This window comes from Echinops telfairi, unplaced genomic scaffold (assembly GCF_000313985.2).
Source record: "Echinops telfairi isolate 266 unplaced genomic scaffold, ASM31398v2 ScPeMD7_7469;HRSCAF=8507_0, whole genome shotgun sequence".
NCBI classification, from domain to species: Eukaryota; Metazoa; Chordata; class Mammalia; order Afrosoricida; family Tenrecidae; genus Echinops; species Echinops telfairi.
The window spans coordinates 25,383,617-25,403,119 of NW_022111372.1; the positions used below are offsets into that span (position 1 = coordinate 25,383,617).

The following is a 19,503-nucleotide window of genomic DNA, read 5'->3' on the forward strand; positions in this document are numbered from 1 at the left end:
TCCTGTTGTTTTCTCCTCCAGATTGTTCATCCAGCCTATCTTATTTAGACAGACCTGCAGAGATAATAACATGCACAAAAACTAGACAGAGCAAAGCCAAGCAACAAAAGAAAACAAAACAACAGCAACAACACCAACAAGCTAATGACAAAAAACAAAACAAATCACAAGAACAAGAAAGAAAAGCTTGTAGTTAGTTTAAAGACTGTTTGTTGGCCTTTAAGAGTGTTTTCCAGTTGAGTCTGATGGGGCGCCAAGCCCTGGCCCCAAAGTCTATTTTTGGTGTTTGAGCCTGCAAATCTTTATAGGAGCAGAAAACTTCCTCTTTCTCCTGCAGAGCTGCTGACTTTGCAGTTAGCAGCCCAACTCGTAACCCACTACACCACCATGGCTCCTCTCAGCAACTGTCTGGCAACAAGGAAAGGTTGTACTGTATCCCAAATCCAGGATAAGGTGTAGGCATCTGCTTTTGCAGCCTACTGGATCATGCCGGTGCCCCCCAGGGGGCAGTACCCTCCGTTTTGGGAAACACTGCTCTAGTCAATGAGCCTGCAGGGAGCTTTTCCTTCTGGATAGGTAGTCCTGTACTTCTTCTAGCCCCTGGGTGTGTTTCAGAGGTCTTGCTGCTCTCTGGAAGAAAGTCCTCTGTAAATCCAGACTCGCACCTCTCCACATGGCAGCTCTGAGGCTCTGGCATCTGAAGAGCAGGGGTGAGCCTGGGAGGAGGAGTCCACTATGTGTGTCTCCGGTTCTCCATCTGTGAAGTGGCCCCTCACCCTGGATCAGGATAACTAGTCAGGGACTTCCCACTCTTAACTGTCATCCAGATAATGAGATAACGGGGGCCCCAAGGGACAGCAGTCCTGAGGGACTTTGCAGATTTCCTAAGCCTATGTCTCTAATCTCTTGTTTCAGAGGCTGGCAATGGACCCTCGGTGTAAAGGGATGCCGCTGTCTAGCTTCATACTGAAGCCGATGCAACGGGTGACAAGATACCCACTGATCATTAAAAACGTAAGTGCCAGACCCGAGAGCGAGCAGGGCGCTGAGTGAGAGACACCGGGCACATGGTTGAGGCGGACTCATGGCAACCCTGTAGGTGGGACAGAGTGGAACTGGCCCCTGCGGGTTTCTGAGACTTTGGGTCTTTGCAGGTGTACAGCCTCACCTTTCTGGTGTGGAGCAGCTGGTGGGTTTGAACTGCTGGCCTTTTGAGTAAACAGCTCAATGCATAAACCACTACCCTGCCAGGACTCCTCAGGGAATAAGCAGCCCATGCTTCATGCGTAAAAGAGTTTCAGTTTGGTGTGTTAAAAAAGGTTTTTTTGGTTTTTTAAAAACAACATAAAGACTTTCATAAGGGAATAGACTTTGGAGGTCACAGGAGTGGGGGTGGAGCAGGGCAAGAAGGCAGTGTAAGGGACATAAAGCAATGGCCAGCAGAGGGGTCAGCAAACCGCCGCTTGAGAGCCACAGGTGGCTCTGAAATCAAATGGAAAACATTTAACGGATATTAATTAATTAATAAAGGATATGAATTAATTAATATATTGGAAGATAGTAGTCCACATGGGAGGGAAACATCATTGAGGAGCGAGGGAAGGATAAGTAAGCTATTGGGGGATTTGAGTCGTAGCTTAAACTGTTGAAATGTATGCGTACAAATGATTGAAATGGCAAATGTAATGTTACACATGTTTGACCACAATTGAAACAGAAATGTAAGCTCTCACTTGCCTTTTCGAGCAAAGGACTGTTTTCTCAGTATCACCAGGGCAGGGCCATAGACAAGTTCCCCAGACAACTCGCCTGGGGTCTGGGGTGAAGAACTCGGAGACCAGTGGACCATGCAGACTGAGACACAGAGGCAAAGACCTAGTGATGCACAACCTTCAACTTTCTCACTCCTAAGGAACATTCTGGCTGTCCTACTTCCAAGACATCTGTTTGTTCTTTTGCCCGTTCACGGTACTTTCAGTATTCTTCACCAGCACCATAATTCAACTAACCACACCTGCATGGTCGACTTTGCAGGGCTCTCTCTGATAGCGTGGCTATTCACAGTCTTAGACTCTGGTTGGAGGGGATTCTCCATTAGCTTCATTCACGGAGGGACCCTGCAACTGGATTTTGGACTTCCATTTTTATCTATAGCCTTTGTGCAAACTGGGTGTTCACAATTTAAATTCTGATGCCATTCCGTCCTTTGGATTTGGATGTTATTATTTACAGTCCGTGGATCACAGAGGCTGGTGTGCTTCTTCCATGTGGACTCAGTTGACCGTCTCACTTAGATGGCAGCTTACTTGAAGACAAGCCTTGAGGACCCCAGATGCCATTCTTTCTGATAGCTGGGCACCGTCTGGTTTCTTCACCAGACTTTGCAAGAGTATCCTTATCTTCAGTGATCTCTTCATGAGGGCAATCATTGAGCAGAGCCATGTCATTAGAACGAATTGTTCTTAAATTGATGATGGAATTAAGTCTGAGCCCCAAATCCATTCATATATCTATGGTTTATATATGTTTATGATTCACTTTAGATAAATCATTATCATTTTGATAGAGACCATTATTAATCAGCCCCATGGGGCATATTGTAATTCTATTGATAGTGTCAATAATTAGCCAAGGGATTCAAATTTAAAACATTGTTGAGGAAAGGAAATTATACAAGTATAGGTTGGTAATTCATGAATTGTTGACTTGTACAAATTAAACTCTTAAGTGATTGGACACTATTTAAACAAACCATGGTGGTTGGTGATAGGGCAAAATATACAATAACTCTTATTCATTAAGGCAGAACTATGCCTATCAGGTATCATAAGAAAGCAAAGGGGGCATTAAAATATATGGTAGTTCCAGGCCACCTTTCATTGGATACCTTCAAAAACAAGGCATCCAAACCAAAGTCTGATGACTTTCCATAGCTTTGGGATAGCAGTCATCTGCTTCCAGCCTTAAGTCCCATGCAGTGTGTCAGTTTCTTAAATCTGCTACTGGTGCGTTTGAGGCAAAACTCAGTTCACTTAGTGGGGTTTCCACATCGAATCCTTCTGATGTGGCCTCTGAAGGATGTTCTGTGCCTCCAAAGGACAGAGTCTATAGCACACGGTCTGAGTCCCCAAGAACTGGATAGAGATTAGGTCAAAAGCATCCAGTTAGGAACACCGGACCAGGCGTATTCTCCCATTGGGTTCTGTATAAGTACTGGTAGCACGTTCACATTTTTCTGGTATTCCCTCCCTTGCATCAGGATTTATCTGAAGTTAACAATGATTTATCTTGTTCTACATCTTCTGAATCTGGCCTGAACTTCTGGAGACTCCTGTCAATAAACAGATGTGACCCTTGTTGAATTATCTTCAGCAAAATTTTACTTGTATGCGATATTAATGATATTATTTGATAATTCTGAGGGGTCACCTTTCTTTGAAATGGGTACAGATATGGACTCTTCCAATCCGTTGGACAGCTGGCTGTCTTCCAAATTTCTTGGCATAGATGACTGAGAGTTTTCAGTGCTTCATCAGCTTGTTGAAACATTTCTAATGGTATTCCATCAATTCCTGGAGCCTTGTCTTCGGCTAATGCTTTCAGTCCAGTTAGGACTTCAATCTTCAGTATCATTGGTTCTTGATTATATGCTACCTCTTGAAATCTTTGACTGTCAGCCATTTCTTTTTGGTGCAGTGACTCTATTCCTCCCAGGCTTCCTGCATCACTCAATGTTTTGCCGATAGAATCGTTTGATACTGTAACCCAAGGCTTGCATTTTTTCTGCAGTTCGTTCAGCTTGATGTATGTTCTTCCTCTTTGGTTTTTTAACTCCAGATTTTTCACTTTTACTTTCTCTTCTTGAGCTGCCCTTTGACAATTTCTGTTCAGCTCTTTGACCTCATCATCTCTTCTTTTTGCTTTAGCTGCTCGGTGATCAAGAGCAATTCTAGAATCTCTATGATATCCACTTTAATCCTTTATCTCTTTCCTGCCTTTTAGTGACCGTTTGCTTTCTTCGGGATGCTTTGATGTTATCAGGTCTTCTGTTATTAGTGTTCATTGTGTCCAATCTGTTCTTGAGATGGTCCTGAAATTCAGGTGGTATATACTTCAGGTCATATTTTAGCTCATGTGTACTTGTTTTAAATGTTATTCAGCCAAAACCTGATCCTACATATGAGCAATTATTCCACAGTCAGTCCTTGGTCATATTTTGGCTGATGATATTGAGCTTCTCTATGGTCTCTTCCCATATACATAGTCAATTTCATTTCTGTGTGTTACATCTGGAGAGATCCAGTGACTATTATGGATATAATCACCATTTATGTTGTTGAAAAAGGTGTTTGTGATGAAGAAGTCATTGATCATGACAAAATTTATTTCTATCACCAAGGCCATATTTCTTTCTTCTTGTTTTTTTTAAATACCTTTCTTGGGGGCTCTTACATCTTTTATCACAATCCATATATTCCTCCAGTGTGTCAAGCACATTTGCACATATGCTGCCATAATTTTCCAAGCATTCTCTTCCCACTTAAGCCCCTGATATCAGCTCCCCATTTCTTCCCCTTCCCTCCTCCCCCACCCTCCCTCACAAGTTATAATTATTTCCATATCTTACATTGTCCTCTGACATCCCTCACCCACTTTTCCATTATTCATCCCCCTGGGAGGGGGTTCTAGATTGATCCTTGTGACTGATTCCCCCTTTCTTCCCCCACCTCCCCTAATCCTTCTGGCATATCTACTCTCATAGTTGGCCCTGGGGGTGGTTATCTACCCTGGATTCCCTGTGTTCCGGGCTCTGGTCTAATCCAATTGGTAAGGTAACATTGAGGTCATGATAGTGGGGAAGGAAGCACCAAAGAACTAGAGGAAAGTTGTGTGTTTCATGGGTGCTGTACTGCACCCTGACTAACTTATCTTTTCCCTGTGACCCCTCTGTGAGGGGATGTCCAATTCTACAGATGGAGATTGGGTCTCCACTCCATGCCCCCACCTCCCATTCACCATGGGTATGGTTTTGTTCTGGGTCTTAGATGCCTGATACCTAATCCCATCGACACTTCATGATCACACAGGTTGGTGTGCTTCTTCCATTTGGGCTTTGTTGCTTCTGAGCTAGATGGCCACTTGTTTATCTTTAAGCCTTTAAGACCCCACGTGCTATATCTTTTTATAGCCAGGTACCATTAGCTTTCTTTACCACATTTGCTTATGCACCCATTTTGTCGACGGCATTTGTGTCGGGAAGGTGAACATCACAGAATGACCAAGGCCATATTTCTAAGGACTATTTCTACCTCTTTGTTTCAAACTTTTACATTCCAGTGACCAAAAGTTTCAAACTTTTACATTCCAGTGTCTGCTTTCAGGCTGTTGGCAGGGCTCCAGCAGAAGAGACTTGTGTGTCCTCTCAGCTGCCAGGTACAAGAATGCATCTTGATTGCATGTTTGTCCCATTTCAGACTGAAAAATTTCATCATCACTAACTTTCATGGTTGGTGCCTAAATTTGAATAATAGTTGTTTTACCTGGATTTCTGTGTATTCTCATGGATATTATCCTATCAGAGACAGAATTTGTACTTCAAGATAGATGTAGAAATCTCCTTTTTGATTATAAATGTTATATGATTCCTCTTGAATTTGTCATTCCCCACACAGTAAAACTATGATTGTTTAATTCAAAATGGCCAATAGCAGTCCATTCTTGTTCTAAAGTGCCGAGGGCACCGATCTTTATGCAGTCCTTCTTGATGACTTCCAAGTTTCCCGGAGTCATCCTTCATACATTCCAAGGCCCAGTGTTCGTAGATATTCATAGCTGTCTCTTCTCATTCCGACTTGCGCCTCAGCAGCAAACGAAGGCTTTGACAGCTTCACTCCATCCATATCATTATGCTCAGCTCCGCTTTGAGAAGCAGCTCTTTCTCCATCATGCTTTGAGTGCCTTGCATCCGGAGCTCATCTCCCGGAAGTAGATCTGACAATGCTCCGTTGCGATTCGTGAGGTTTTCAGTATCTGACAGTATTCCGCTGCTATTTATTGTTTTTAAGGGGCTAATTCTTTAGAGGTGGGCAACCTATTCCCTCTTTGTAGTCTGTTCTTAGCCTGGAAGCGCTGCTGAAGCCTTAGAGTGACCCTGCTGGTGTCAGAAACACCAGTGACATCGCTTCCAGCATCACAGCAATGTGGCAAGCCACCACAGTATGACAAACTGGCAGACAAGTGGCTGATTCTGGGCACTAGGTGTGATTATTGCTACTGGGGTAATAGCACTTATTGTTACAGAGGCATCTCAATGTCAGAACCCAGTCATATGTGTATGAGTATTCATTTCCTGGACTTTATGGGCGGGACAGTTGACGTGCTGGGATCTTAAATAAAAAGTTGGGGGTGGGGGTGGCATTGAGTTCTCCCCAAGAGATATCTTGGAAGAAAGGCTGGGTGATTAAATTCTTAAAACAAAACAAAACAAAATACAGCCACTGAAAACCCTCTGGAGCCCTGTTCTATTCTGCCATAGTTCTGACACGGAATCCACTGGTAGAGCCAGCAATTGGTCCTTGGGGCTTCCGTAAGGAGGTGCCGCAGCAGGGGTGGCTGAAAGCAACAGAACGTGACTGCTCACAGATGCTGGTTGTCTGCTTTCCGGCTGTTGGCAGGGCTCCAGCAGAAGGGACTTGTGTGTCCTCTCAGCTGCCAGGTACTCCTTGCCTCCAACTGCCACATAGCTCCATGGCCACTTTTCTGTGCCTCTCGTCCCCCTTAAAGGACAGGACTCAGCTGGGGTTAGCACCATCCTTCTCCAATCTGACCTCATGGTGACGGATAACATCTTCAAAGACCCTATTTCCCAACAAGGCCATAGTCATCGGTAGCAGGAGTTAGGGCTTCAAGATATCTTCCCGGGAGACATCATTAAATCTGCAACAGTATGTATATTCTTACACACATGCTGGTACATATGTCTATGTGTGCGTGTGTGCACGTATCTAGTACTCACTTACCCACTGTCATTCCAACTCATAGGGATCCCATAGGGCAGCGAATAGCTGCCCCTGTGATGCCCAAGAATGTAACTTCATAAGAGTAGAAAGCCCTGCTTTCTCGGCTGCAGTGTTTCTGTTTCTCTGTTCAGTACTCGGGCGTCATGCAACGTCAGCCCATCCTGGGACCTCCTATTGGCTACAATACTGGGTTAGCGTGGCCAGAGGTACAGGGTGGCTGTTGAGGTGGAAGTCCCTAATAGGTCACCATCCAACATTTCTAATGCTTGATTTCGTGACTCTGGGTTTGCTCCTGGCAGGACTCGTGACTGAGCTAGTCATCTCTCACAGGAAAGGGTTGCTCAGGATACACGTTTGTCACCCTGCAGTAAGTGGGTTGATGTCTCTCCTGTGCCTCATTGATGGCCTGTAGGGAGTCATTCTCAGCTGTGGCCTTGAATCCAGGCCTCTTGAAGGGAGGACTCAGTGCGCTGCTGGGTGCAGTGGGGTTGACAGGACCACTCCTCGGCCGATTGTGTGTTCTGCCTGAGCACTGCCCAGAGCTGAAAAGCTTGTGCCCAGTTTGTTGGGAGAAAGAGGGTCATTAGCCCCAGCAGGGAGGGAGGGGAAAAAATGAGGACCTGATGCGGGGGGCCTTAAGTGGAGAGGAAATGTTTTGAGAATGACGAGGGCAATGAATGTACAAATGTGCTTTGCACAATTGATGTATGTATGGATTGTGATAAGAGTTGTATGAGCCCCTAATAAAACGATTAAAAAAAAAGAATGAAATCTTTTAAATCCAAATTTTCTGGTATTAGGTCTAAACATTGATGAAAAACATTAAACACAAGTATCTATGAAAACAAAAAAACAAAAAACAAGCAAGAGTATAGAAAGTCTCATCTTTTTCCTGTGGCGCGGCTGGTGGTTTTGAACTGCTGACCTCATGGTTAGCCCAACAGAGAACCGCGACACCGTCAGGGCTCCTATTTCTTTTTAGATCAATATATCTGCGTTCAAAAACACATGGGCTCACGTCAATATCATCTATTCGAATCCAAGACCACAAGATTTATTCTAGCCTTCCGCCTTTCAAAAGACCCTTGGGTTGCACGAATGGTTTGCCCTTGATGACTAGCCTAAGTGTTGGCCATTGTACCTCATCCAGTGGGACTCGGGCAAAGGCCTGGCAATCGGCTTCCAGACAGATCGCAGCCAAGGAAGCCTATGGAGCAGTTCAGCTCTGCAACACACGGACTTCCTGGGAGTTAGAATCAGCCCCACAGCAACGGGCTCTCCCTTTCCATAGTGGCAGCTCCCTTCTCTAAGAGAAAAGATGTATTTACTTATTTGGTCACATGTAATAATTCTCCCTACCATGTGAGCCCTCTCTTCAGTTTTCCCTGACCCCACGAAATACACTGTAGTCCTTTGGCTGAGTTAAAAAATTAGTGTTGAAAGAAGCCTTCAATCCACTCTTTCCTCTCTTCCAACCTGACAGCTACTGCTGACTTCCATCACTGCCCTAGTGTTTAATTGGAAATCAACATCAGAGACACACTTGCTAAACGGGTACTCACGAACCCAAACCCAAACCCAACCCGAACACACTGCCCTCGAGTCAATGCCGACCCATTGCGAGGTGGACACCAATGTAAAAAAATGTACAGTTTAGTGTAATTCAGTTTTTATTTTTAATTTGTGTGTGTGTAGCGAAGTACACTAACGTGTGCAGATAGGGAGATAATCAGTGCCTTAGGTTCTTAACAACTTTCTGGATTTTCTATTTTTTCCACCTTGCACACAGATCACTTTTAAAAGGAGAAAAGTCAGTGAGCCTACTTTCCTTTTGGAACGAACCCAAACAAACGGAGCAGTTCACACACGCCCCTCGTGCGGGTTCCCAGTCTAGATAAGTGGTCGTCAGACTTCCCGGCCCATTAGGGTCACCTGAGAGCGTTAATCAGTGCCGATGCCCGAGCCCACCTGCAGGTCATTCTGATCGGGTCTGGGATGAAGTAGGCTTTGAGATTTTTCAAAGCTCCCCGGGGAGCCTAAGGGTTGACTTTAAAATTGATAGGTGGCCACCCAGGCCCGAGAACGTGCATTTTCTCAACGTGGGTACCTATTTCAGACTTAAAGCCCAACTGATGCCCCTGAGATGAGAGATTATTTAGCGCAAGGCCCCTTTTAATGATTTGCTTGTGGACAAGGCCTCTCTAAGTACCATGTCTTTGACCTTCGCTTGGTACATTCTCAAGGCCAGTGAGGGGCTTTCTTTCTTGACACCCAGGAGAGAGGGTGCTGACTGTTTAGGGCTCTCAAAGCCCTTGTAGACTCTGATGGTAATTGCTATCACGTAATGGGCGATGTCTAGATGCCAGATACTTTGGTTAACTTTAATTTCATTATGTAACCTAATAATGAAGATACCATTACTATCGTCCTGGTTCAGATGAGGAGACAGACTCAGGGTGTTACACGACTCCCCCAAACAAGACTGGTCCATCGCAGAGCAGGGGTTTCACCCCAGGAGGTCAGGCTCCCGATGGCACTCTCAACCACCAGTGTGGGATGGGCTACGCAGAAACATGCACATTTGCTCACATGCACCTAATAATAGGGCTCCGGAGGAGAAGAGGTGCGCCCAGTGAACATGGATGGAGGCAAGAGCCCTTCTCCAGAATAAATCCTTGGGGCACCCACCACGCTTCCTTTAGCCACTACTCTCTTCAGCACTTCAGGCTGTATGCTTATGTAACGTAGCACCGTCCGCCCACTTCCTAAGGCTGCTGGGACAACTCTAGGGTTAGGCCTAACTGGTGAGTTAATGGACCAAACACTGGAATTCCAGTGTCAATTCCCTCAGGTGAATGAGCGGTGGGGGAAGAGCATTGAATTGGGACTGGGACTGGGACCTGCGTTTTGGTCCTTGCCTCTGGATTCAATTTCTTCTTCTGTAAATTGGAGTGAAAATTAAAATAAATAAATAAATGCTGGCTCTATCGCTATAGATGCCATTCATGATCCTTGCGGTTTAGGGTCAGCAACATTGTTCACTGGGAGATTTTGGCAGTTTGTTGAGCAGGTCCCTCATCTTGCCCTGGGGATATTTATGGCCTCAGAGTTAGGGCTTGGCCCTCTGGGATTGGAGCATTCTTTGCCACGCTGGCAGGAGCCTCAGAGGCCACCTGGGCTCATGAAGACGAGAGGCCTCTTGCAGGGCCACCTGCTGGAGCCAACAGGGTGTAGTCATCGGGCTCCAGGTTCATTGTCTAGGTAGCTGCTCAGAACTGGGGTTTCTCAAGGGTGTCAAGCAGGAAAAGACTGTGTCCTGTCCCCAGTGGGGTGGTCCTCTAAGACAATAACCCCCAAGCTCTCCAACACTTTTGACAAGGGTGGCACCAGGAAGTTGTCTTCTTTTCTCTGTGTAGATCCTGGAAAACACACCTGAAAACCACCCCGACCACAGCCACTTACAACACGCCCTGGAGAAGGCCGAAGAGCTGTGTTCCCAGGTGAACGAAGGAGTGCGTGAGAAGGAGAACTCGGACCGACTGGAGTGGATCCAAGCCCACGTGCAGTGCGAAGGCCTGTCGGAGGTAGCTGGCTGGTGGGTGGGATTTGGGCTTCTCCCAGCTGGGCGTAAGCAATCAGCCTGAAAGCGAGAAAAAGAAAAACTTATAAACCTTCCTCTTTTCCATTCTATTATTGATTCTCTCTTCAGCTCCTTCTAATCTGTTATTTAATCCATCGAGTGAGTTTTAAAGTTTTAATTATTTTCTGTGCACAACAGTTCTATTTAGTTTGTCAAATCCACGCCTCCACCCCTTGTCCCTTGGCTCTTGCTCAACTGCCCGTGCCTCTCGTTACCACGTCTTAAATATTCTGAGTCTGATCATCTCAATACCTAATGTTTTCATATTATATTGGGTCTGATTCTGCTTTTCTTCCTCTCTCTCTTTTTCATGTTAGATCTCATTAAATATCTTTGTCTCTTTATGTATTATACCTTTTTACTGAGATTATAATTCTTTTACGGCAATTCCTTGGCACTTGGGGGGTCTGAAGTAGTGGTGGTGCTGAAAGGAGGTGTGACTCAGGGGTGACTCGCCTTCGAGGAGACATCAGGAGCAGGGGCTTGGACCACACTGGTTGCATGGATTGAGATTGTAAACTTGGATGTGAGTTGACTATTGGTTTAAAAAAATCTCAGAGCAGTTTCCCGCCCCCCTCTACTTACACCCAGGTTAGGACAGATACATTTTCTGGTTCATCTCTTCTGTGCTGTTTATTTGTCATTCATTTTTGGGACCCAGCTTTCTGCAGAAATGTCACATTAGATCTCTCACCGCGGGTGGGTCACGTCTCCTGTCTCCTGTATCCGTGGAGTCATTAAAATGAGAGCTCACGGCCACTCTGTTTAAATGAGCTTCTCAGGCTAAAGCTGGCTTTGGTGTGATCTTACCTTCCACAGCCCTCCTGTGCATTTTCTTCTTGGTCTATATACATTTTTTACTTTCCTTTTCCTTTTTAAACAGTTCACTCAAATATCCATATACATAAATATACGTTTTCACTTGGTTTTTGTTTTTGTTGAGTGGGTCACTCAGAGGTCTCTTCTCTGGTCTTTAATTCTCTCCTTGTCACTGACCTTAGGTCTAGCCTCACTCTGTTGCTTGGTTTCTCTTGCTCTTTGACTCTGGACACATCTGTAGGCACATCCACAGGGACATACAGACACACCTGCATGCACTCGAGTTTCCCAAGATCCCCGGAGAAGGTGTGTTTTCCTCGTCCGTTCTGCCTGTGGTTCTTCATTCTTCCACGTTTCAGAGCAGTCACCGTGTGTGGCCGCTGACCCCGCCCCATGCTCATGCCCTTCTCCTGCGTCCGGGACAGAGAAGCAGCTTTGTGGAAACTAAGGGCACCGATGTGGCTTCCATCACTAGGCGCATTCACTGACTGCCGGACTCACTGATTCACTTGCCCACAGATTCCTTCCTTCCAGCCTTTCCCCCGTCCACTCTTCCTCCCACCCTTCCTTCCCTCATTTCTACCTTCCTTTCTTCCTTCCAATAAACATGGACTCAGCACCAACACGGATCAACACGATGTGGCTCCCGCTCCCTAGGAGCTCACGGCGCTGAGGAGCTGGTGGGAAAGGGATGAGGCAAAGCTAGATACCAAAGGCTACAGGAGCAGGCAAAGAGGTGAGGCAGCCACGTGGGGGGTCTCAAAGGTGACACCAGGGGTTGAGGATGGAGCTCTCTCTCCAGTAAAGAAAGCAGGGGCAGAGCGTCTGGGGAGGGCGCCGCATGAGCAGGGAATCAGGGAGGGGTGTGGATGAAGGAGAGAACACAGGCAGGTGGAGACCAGATGGAGAAGGGCCTGTGCGTCCCTCCCAGGAGCGTGAACTTGATCCTGAAGACATAGGATCTGTGCATCCCCCTCCCTGGCTCTCTCCCGGGCAAAGTGCTGAGCTGCTGGCATGGAGCTTCGATCAGAGGGGGCACCGTGAGGCCTGGGGCTTCATGCTAAGATGTTAAGCCTAAAACAGAGTTCACGTCGTGTGGAAGTTGTGGCTTATATACCCTTTTTGAAACCGGACCGTTGTTCTTCCTTTTGGATTGGTGTTTCTTAGCTGTTAGGCACAACGTTTTGTATTTCTGTTCGCGCTACTGGAAAGCGGGTCCACGGACTCCTGTTACTCTCCTTACTGTCCTCTGTGTACCATTGTGGCCCCGACCTGGACACACGGCAGGGATGAAGTTTCAAGTCAGTGCTGCTGTTGTGGGCATCCTTGTCCTCCGATGTGTTCTGGTTGTGAGTTGCCATCCGCTCGTCTCAGACGCATGGTAGCCTTCCTTACATCGCCCAGTCTTGTTGCCATCTCACGATTGTTGGTGTTCGTTTGAGTCCGTTGTTGTGGCTCTCGTGTCTCCACCTCATGCAGGGTCTCCCTCAATTTTGCTGACCCTCTACCAAACTTGCTAGCCCCTTCTAGAGATTGGTCTTTCCTGACGGTGTGTCCGAAGTCAGCGAGCCAAAGTCTACCGATCCTTCCTCACAAGGAACATTCTAGCTGTACTTCTAAGATGGATTTATTGTTCTTGGGGGAGATGTAACGACCATCCTCAATGCCCATGTATTCAATATAAGCCTGGCCAGCCTAGGGTCTTTAAACTTTGGACCTGACTAGACAGTGTCCCGTTTCCTATGGGTGAATCTGGGGACATTTGCCTTCTCTGGGTTCATTGTCCTCAGATGACTTGAACTCTCTTGGCAAACAAGGGGCTAGATTGATTTCAGGCTTCTATCTGACTCCAAGTTGGGGGGAGAGTATTCTTTGAAGGCTCTGGTTGGGGTGTTACTTCAGGCTTTGGGCCTCTTTCAGAGGCTCTATGGAGGTCAGCGAGCCCTCTTCCCTCCTTGTACCCAAGAGTAGAAGAGAGTGGGTGGCCATTCTTTCTGGCCACTAACAGATCTGCCACCTCTGATTCCTTCTTTAATGTTGGCGGTAGGAGAGTGGCCACTTGAGGGGCACCTGCTGTAAAGCCCGTCACCCCGTCACAAACATTCTCCTCAGGCAAGTCTGTGGAGCTCAGTAGCTTGAGGGGAGCCTTCAGAGTTTGATGAGTGGAGGGTCCCCTTGGGGGCTTGTGCACGGGCAGGTGGAATCTGCCACCTGCCTGGATGCTGCCTGGTACTCAGCTGTGGCCTTCCTTCCTTTTTGCCTCTCCCCCTTCTGTCAAAGGCTTTAGGGGGTCTTCTCTGCCTCAGTTCCTGCTGCCTCTTCAGAACCTCCTTGCATAAGATGGTAGAGCCTCATGGGCTGTTAGCGCCACCTTCTCACCCTCAATGTCTGCTCTGAGGTTGGGTAAGGGGCAGGGAAAGATCCAGCTTCTTCACTCAAGTGGGGTGGGGAGACGGAATGCTCACCTAGTCAGTGGGGCTTTTCCTGCAGCACCACTGGGCCTTGCAGTTGGCCACGTGCTAGAGGCTGAGCCTCCCGATGTGCATGGGGCGGTGGGGCTCCTGCCGTGGCGGCCCAGGGTGGGGAGAGACGCTGCTGCTGTGCAGACCTGTGAGGGGCGACTGGAGCCTGTGGGTGCCTTCTGTTGGGAGCTGGTCCAGGCCACCTCCAGGCACACTTCAGACCCTGGTCAAGCTGGGAGAGGGCCCATATTTTCCTCCCGGCTGCCTACTTCCCCAATAAATGGAAGCAAAGAAGAGTACCAGTTAGCTGAAGGCCCTAGCAAACCCCTCGTGAAGAGCTTTAGGAATTCTAAACAGGACTCACCTTCACCCGTACAGTCCCCAGAACCACGCCTTGGATGGACTTACTTAAGTAGCCCTGGATGACACTGCCCTGGGCTGAGCCTCCGATGCTGATGGAGCCCCTGCTTTCTGATGCAAAACACACACACACACACACACACACACACACACACACACACGACCTGCCGCCCTTCATCGTCTCTTTTTGGGTTTTGTTTTCCTTCCTCAGCAACTTGTGTTCAATTCAGTGACCAATTGCTTGGGGCCTCGCAAGTTTCTGCACAGTGGGAAACTCTACAAAGCCAAGAGCAACAAGGAGCTGTACGGCTTCCTCTTCAACGACTTCCTCCTGCTCACCCAAATCATAAAGCCCCTCGGGTCTTCCGGCACCGACAAGGTCTTCAGCCCCAAATCTAACCTGCAGTATAAAATGTACAAAACAGTAAGTTGGATTCGAGAGGGCCGTACCAGGGTCCGTGTGTTCGGGGAGGAGAAAAAAAAAAAAAGCCAAAGGGTGTCAGGGTTTTAGCAGGGACACCAGTGATTACACCCTTGTCTACTAATTGAGTAGCTGGCGTTTGTGCCAACCCAGAGGCACTGGGAAGGAAGATCAGGCAGTCTGCTTCCCAAAGATGGCAGCCAGCAATTGGCTTGGTTTGCGTCTTTTGGGGGACTGGACTGAGGAGGAAAAGGCAGAGGGGGTGACCCAGGATGTGGGACCACTGACGTGGAGGGTGTCTGCATGAGGTCCAAAAGGAGTGGTGCTCCACTGGATGGCTGGGATGTGTATGACTGGCCAGATGGCTGCTGTGGCCCCTGGGGCAGGACAAGGGCAAGCGGGCCGGGCCTGTAGAGGCCCTGGCCTAATGTGCAGGAGAGGCAGGTGCCCGTCAGCTCCGTGGTCGAGGTGCACGGCATTGAACAGCCCCAAACTGCTCAGGGTACTGGGGCAACATCTGGACCCCTCACCCTCTCTAGCAAGAGCCAAGCTCAACAGTCAAGGTGGAGAGGACATCCCCACACTGCTTCTGTGGGTCTCTCATACGTGCCTGGCTGTGTCTGTGTGTCTCTGTGTCACAGGGTCTGGTTTCTCTACATGTGTCCGTGTGGGGGCGTTTCTTTACAGGCACAGTTCTCTGAAGCAGCAGCTACCTTTATGTTGGGGGGAGAAGAGAGCAGCATATTTGGGCAGAGCCTCACTAGAACTGTGGACTCGGGCATACCGTTGATGGAGCCGGTCTGCTGCCCAGGAATCCTTTTCAGCCGGAAGGAATGTCCGGGAGCCACAGATCACTCAGCTCTCGGTCTGCTGGACGGAGACCCCCTGCAAGACGGAGGGGGAACTAATCCACAGTTACTGCTCGAAATAGATGCCGTTCGATAGTAACACGATTATTTCAGTGTAGTGTACTAGAACGCCCCCCCCCCCTCAGTTTAGCTATCCATGTATAGTCTACCTTGGTGTAGTTTAGGGAAATACATGTACATATCTAGCTTAATGGAGTACACACGTGTGTATGCACGTACACCCATATATCCCTTCAGTCTGTTTATGGGAACACATGCAAATGCAGTCTAATTAGCAGGGAACGTACAGTTTGACTTCACTTCCTGGAAGACATGTCCATACCTGCACACAGACTAGTTCACTGGAGCACCCGTGCAGACGCACCGTCTAGTGTCATTGGTCTAGTGTTGTAACACCTGTGCGTTCTTTTTCAGCCGATTTTCCTCAATGAGGTTCTAGTAAAATTGCCCACCGACCCTTCTGGAGATGAGCCCATCTTTCACATTTCCCACATCGACCGAGTCTACACCCTCCGGGCAGAAAGCATCAATGAAAGGTGAGACTTGCCACCTGTCCACCTCTGAGATCCGGGGTGCCTCCCTCCCCCTCGCTCCCCTGCCCTTCCTTCATGTGTGGGTAGGACACAGGTGGGGCCGCTGATCAGTCGACACCCCGAAGCTCCCAGTGGCCAGGCCATCGTCTCTGGCAGAAATCACAACACTTTCTTCAATAGGCTTCTTTGACATGTGACATGCCTTTTTTCTTTTTTAACAAAATAAAAGAAATTGAAATGGATTTTGCTTGAGAATCTTCTTGATAAAGTTTCAGCATTCTTGGAGGTGACGCGGGACCTCAGGACACCAAGGCTTCCCAGATGGCAGGAGCTGTAGGGAAGCAATTTGGGACTTGATCCCCACAACTGAACCCCAAACTCTCCACCTGCCTCACCTGCTTGGGCATTCTAGACTCAGTCTTGGATCCAAATGAAACGGATGATTTTTCTGATGGGTGCATGTGGCACAGGCATTAGTACCAAACCCAAATTAAATAAAGATTGGCCCGATTTGATGGGCACTCGATCCTCAGAAAAGGAGAAATGCTCCTTGTTTAAGTGTTCCTCACAGTGTGTGCTTGATTTTTGCCTAACGTCGTTCCCTAGCTGGGAATGCAGTCACTGGGTGGTGCAAACGGTTAACACGTTCAGCGGCTAACAGGTTGGAGGCTCAAGTGCCTCAGGATAAAGGCCTGGCAGTCAGCTACAGAACACTCAGCCCCTGACACACAGCGGGCCCCGCGGACTCGGAACCAGCTCAAGCTGTACTGGTACTGGTACCCGGGAAATGGCTTCCTGCCTTTTCATTTGGTGATTCTACAAGAAGGAGCCCCCGTCGTTATTATTGGCTGAGGTAAATATTGGATAGTTCTCAACAAGGGAAGAAGAGGTGTGTGGGCCGGTAGGTCTGCCCAATCAGCGTTTCCAAGAGGTTTTCTTCCACAGAGGCATAAACACAGGTCTTGGGTGCCTTGATGAAAACGCCCTTCGTGCCTTTCTGATCCGTGGTAGGAATCCTTATCAGCATCCCGTGGCATCAAATGAGCGTTCCTTTCCCTGAAAGGGCGCATAGGGAGCGTGGCCAGACGGAGCCTTGATCCGAGTTCTGTTTGGCAGCGTCCGCTTTTCCTTCCTAAGGACGGCCTGGGTGCAGAAAATCAAAGCTGCTTCTGAACTCTACATCGAGACGGAGAAAAAGAAACGCGAGAAGGCGTACCTCGGTAAGGGATTGCTCCGGCGAAGCTGGGCACGAGGGTCGCCGGGTGGGACTGCAGCCGCAGAGCTGGGAGCTGCCCCGCCTGAGCGGGGCTGCAAGGGGCGGCGGGAGGTGGGGGTGCTGAGAAGGCAGGTCCCAGGGGCAAGGGGGCAAGAGCGGAACGAGGGCGGGGAGTGGGGTGGACTATTCTTACGGACGGGCAAGGCCTCCAAGGGCAAACGGAACACTTGCTGTTGTTTTCCCTGCCACCACAGTCCGCTCCCAAAGGGCAACCGGGATCGGACGGCTGATGGTGAACGTGGTGGAAGGCATCGAGCTGAAGCCCTGCCGGTCGCACGGTGAGGCCCCGGGAAGCACTGCGGCACCGCCCCCACCTGGTGGCACAGGGAACTGCTCGCCCCGTCGTCACACATTTCCTGCCCGCGAGGGTTTTCCTAGCACCCCTGGGAAGCCCCCAGGTTTTTATCCTTTCCCATCTCGTTTGCCACTGACTTCCCAGTGGCTGCCGTTTGACAGTGGACGTGACACAGGAGACAGCTAAGAAAAAGGGCGGGGGGCAGGGAAGGCCGGGCTGCCATGATTTGCTCTTGGCCTACGTGCCCCTTCGGCACAGCAGGGGAGGGCAGGTGGGGAAGCGGCCCTGAGCCCTGGCGGGCACCTGCACTCCGGAGGGCCCTTGGGCAGGCAGGAGTCCAGCCGGCTCTGTTCACCCCAGGAAAGAGTAACCCATACTGCGAGGTGACCATGGGCTCCCAGTGCCACATCACCAAGACCATCCAGGACACGCTCAACCCCAAGTGGAATTCCAACTGCCAGTTCTTCATCCGAGACCTGGAGCAGGAAGTGCTCTGCGTCACGGTCTTTGAGAGGGACCAGTTCTCCCCCGACGGTGAGTGCAGAGCGCGCGCCCCCGCTCAGCCCCTGGGTCCTCCAGGTGTAAGTTCTCTGCTCGGAGAAGTCCCTGGGCCTCCCTCCCAAGAGAGGAGCCTGGCACAGAGGATGCTCCGATGCCCCGCGGGAGGCCTCTGTGGATGCTGGAGGAATGTGGAAGCATGTGGACTGAATGGGCCGTGCCTAGGCTGCTGTCAGCCCACTGAGCAAAGGCAGCCCTGGTATACTTTCCAAGAACGGGGTTGCCTGGGGCCACGGAGCTCCACAACGTCACCATAGCTCATTCTTACTCACGGTCCTCGAGGCAATGCCCACCCGCCGTGTCCTGACAGGACAGGGGGACTATTCTGTAAGTGTCACAGGCTGTAGCTTTGACAGCAGTAGGAAGCCCCGTCTTTCTCCTTCGGAGCAGCTGGTGGATTTGAACAGCTCATCTCTTAGATCTTGGCCCAGCTCGTAACCACTATGTAACCAGGGTTCCTTACAGCCTTTGTTCTGGAACCACTAGATTATATTTACATACATACCTGGACTCATGCTGTTGCATGCTGTCAATTCTAATACGTACATATTCATACCCACTGCCATTGAGTTAATGCTGACTCATAGCGGCCCTATAGGACTGGGCAGAACTGCCCCTGTGGGTGTCCGGGACTGTAAATCTTTAGAGGAGTCTATAACCTCATCTTTCTCCTGTGGAATGGCTGGTGGGTCCCCGCCATTGACCTTACACCATGTGTAACCCTATACAATGAGAGCTCTTTATAGGGCAGAGTATATAACTGCCCTTAGGGTTTCCAGAGCAGGATGTGCGCTGTGGATGCTTACGTAGTGCTATGGTGCTAGAAACCCTGTAGCTGATAGCACCATCTCTACCACTCATGGTAGAGATATTGCATCTAGACTTACAGACAGGCTAAGAAGGAAGGCATTGGGCTCTACTTCCACATATTGGTCTATGACAACTGTACGGGTCACAACAGAATCTGGTCTGGCTCTCTTGCTTTGAACGAGTTCATTGGAAGAAATGGTTGGCTAGAGGAGGACACCTTGCTTGGTGGGCCAACAGAAGCGAGATGACCCTTGGTGATACAGACCGGCACACAAGCTACAAGGATGGGCTGGCACCTGCTGGCAATCGTGAGGATGATGCAGAGCAACCTTCCGTGCTGTGGTCCGGAACGTTGCCATCAGTTGGAGTTGGCCCAGCTCTATCCACCTGGATCTCTAGCTGTGCTAGACAGATAGATAGATATTTGGTTTGCTTTAATAA

The 19,503-nt window shown here is 48.9% G+C and overlaps 1 protein-coding gene across 6 annotated transcripts in view; it reads left to right on the plus strand.

Annotated features, from left to right (window-relative positions):
* ITSN1 (intersectin 1) overlaps positions 1–19,503 on the plus strand; it is a 237,667-nt gene that overhangs the window by 208,355 nt on the left and 9,809 nt on the right. For 4 of the 6 annotated variants that reach the window (XM_045284834.1, XM_004696955.4, XM_045284836.1 and 1 more), the window contains 7 exons: positions 916–1,014; positions 10,436–10,603; positions 14,512–14,724; positions 16,005–16,126; positions 17,261–17,343; positions 17,594–17,677; positions 18,055–18,228. In XM_045284834.1, coding sequence (XP_045140769.1) covers positions 916–1,014; positions 10,436–10,603; positions 14,512–14,724; positions 16,005–16,126; positions 17,261–17,343; positions 17,594–17,677; positions 18,055–18,228 — 943 coding nt within the window. Of the gene's footprint in view, positions 1–915; positions 1,015–10,435; positions 10,604–14,511; positions 14,725–16,004; positions 16,127–17,260; positions 17,344–17,593; positions 17,678–18,054; positions 18,229–19,503 lie in introns of those variants that run through there. The other 2 variants (XM_045284835.1, XM_045284837.1) reach the window with 2 other exon arrangements.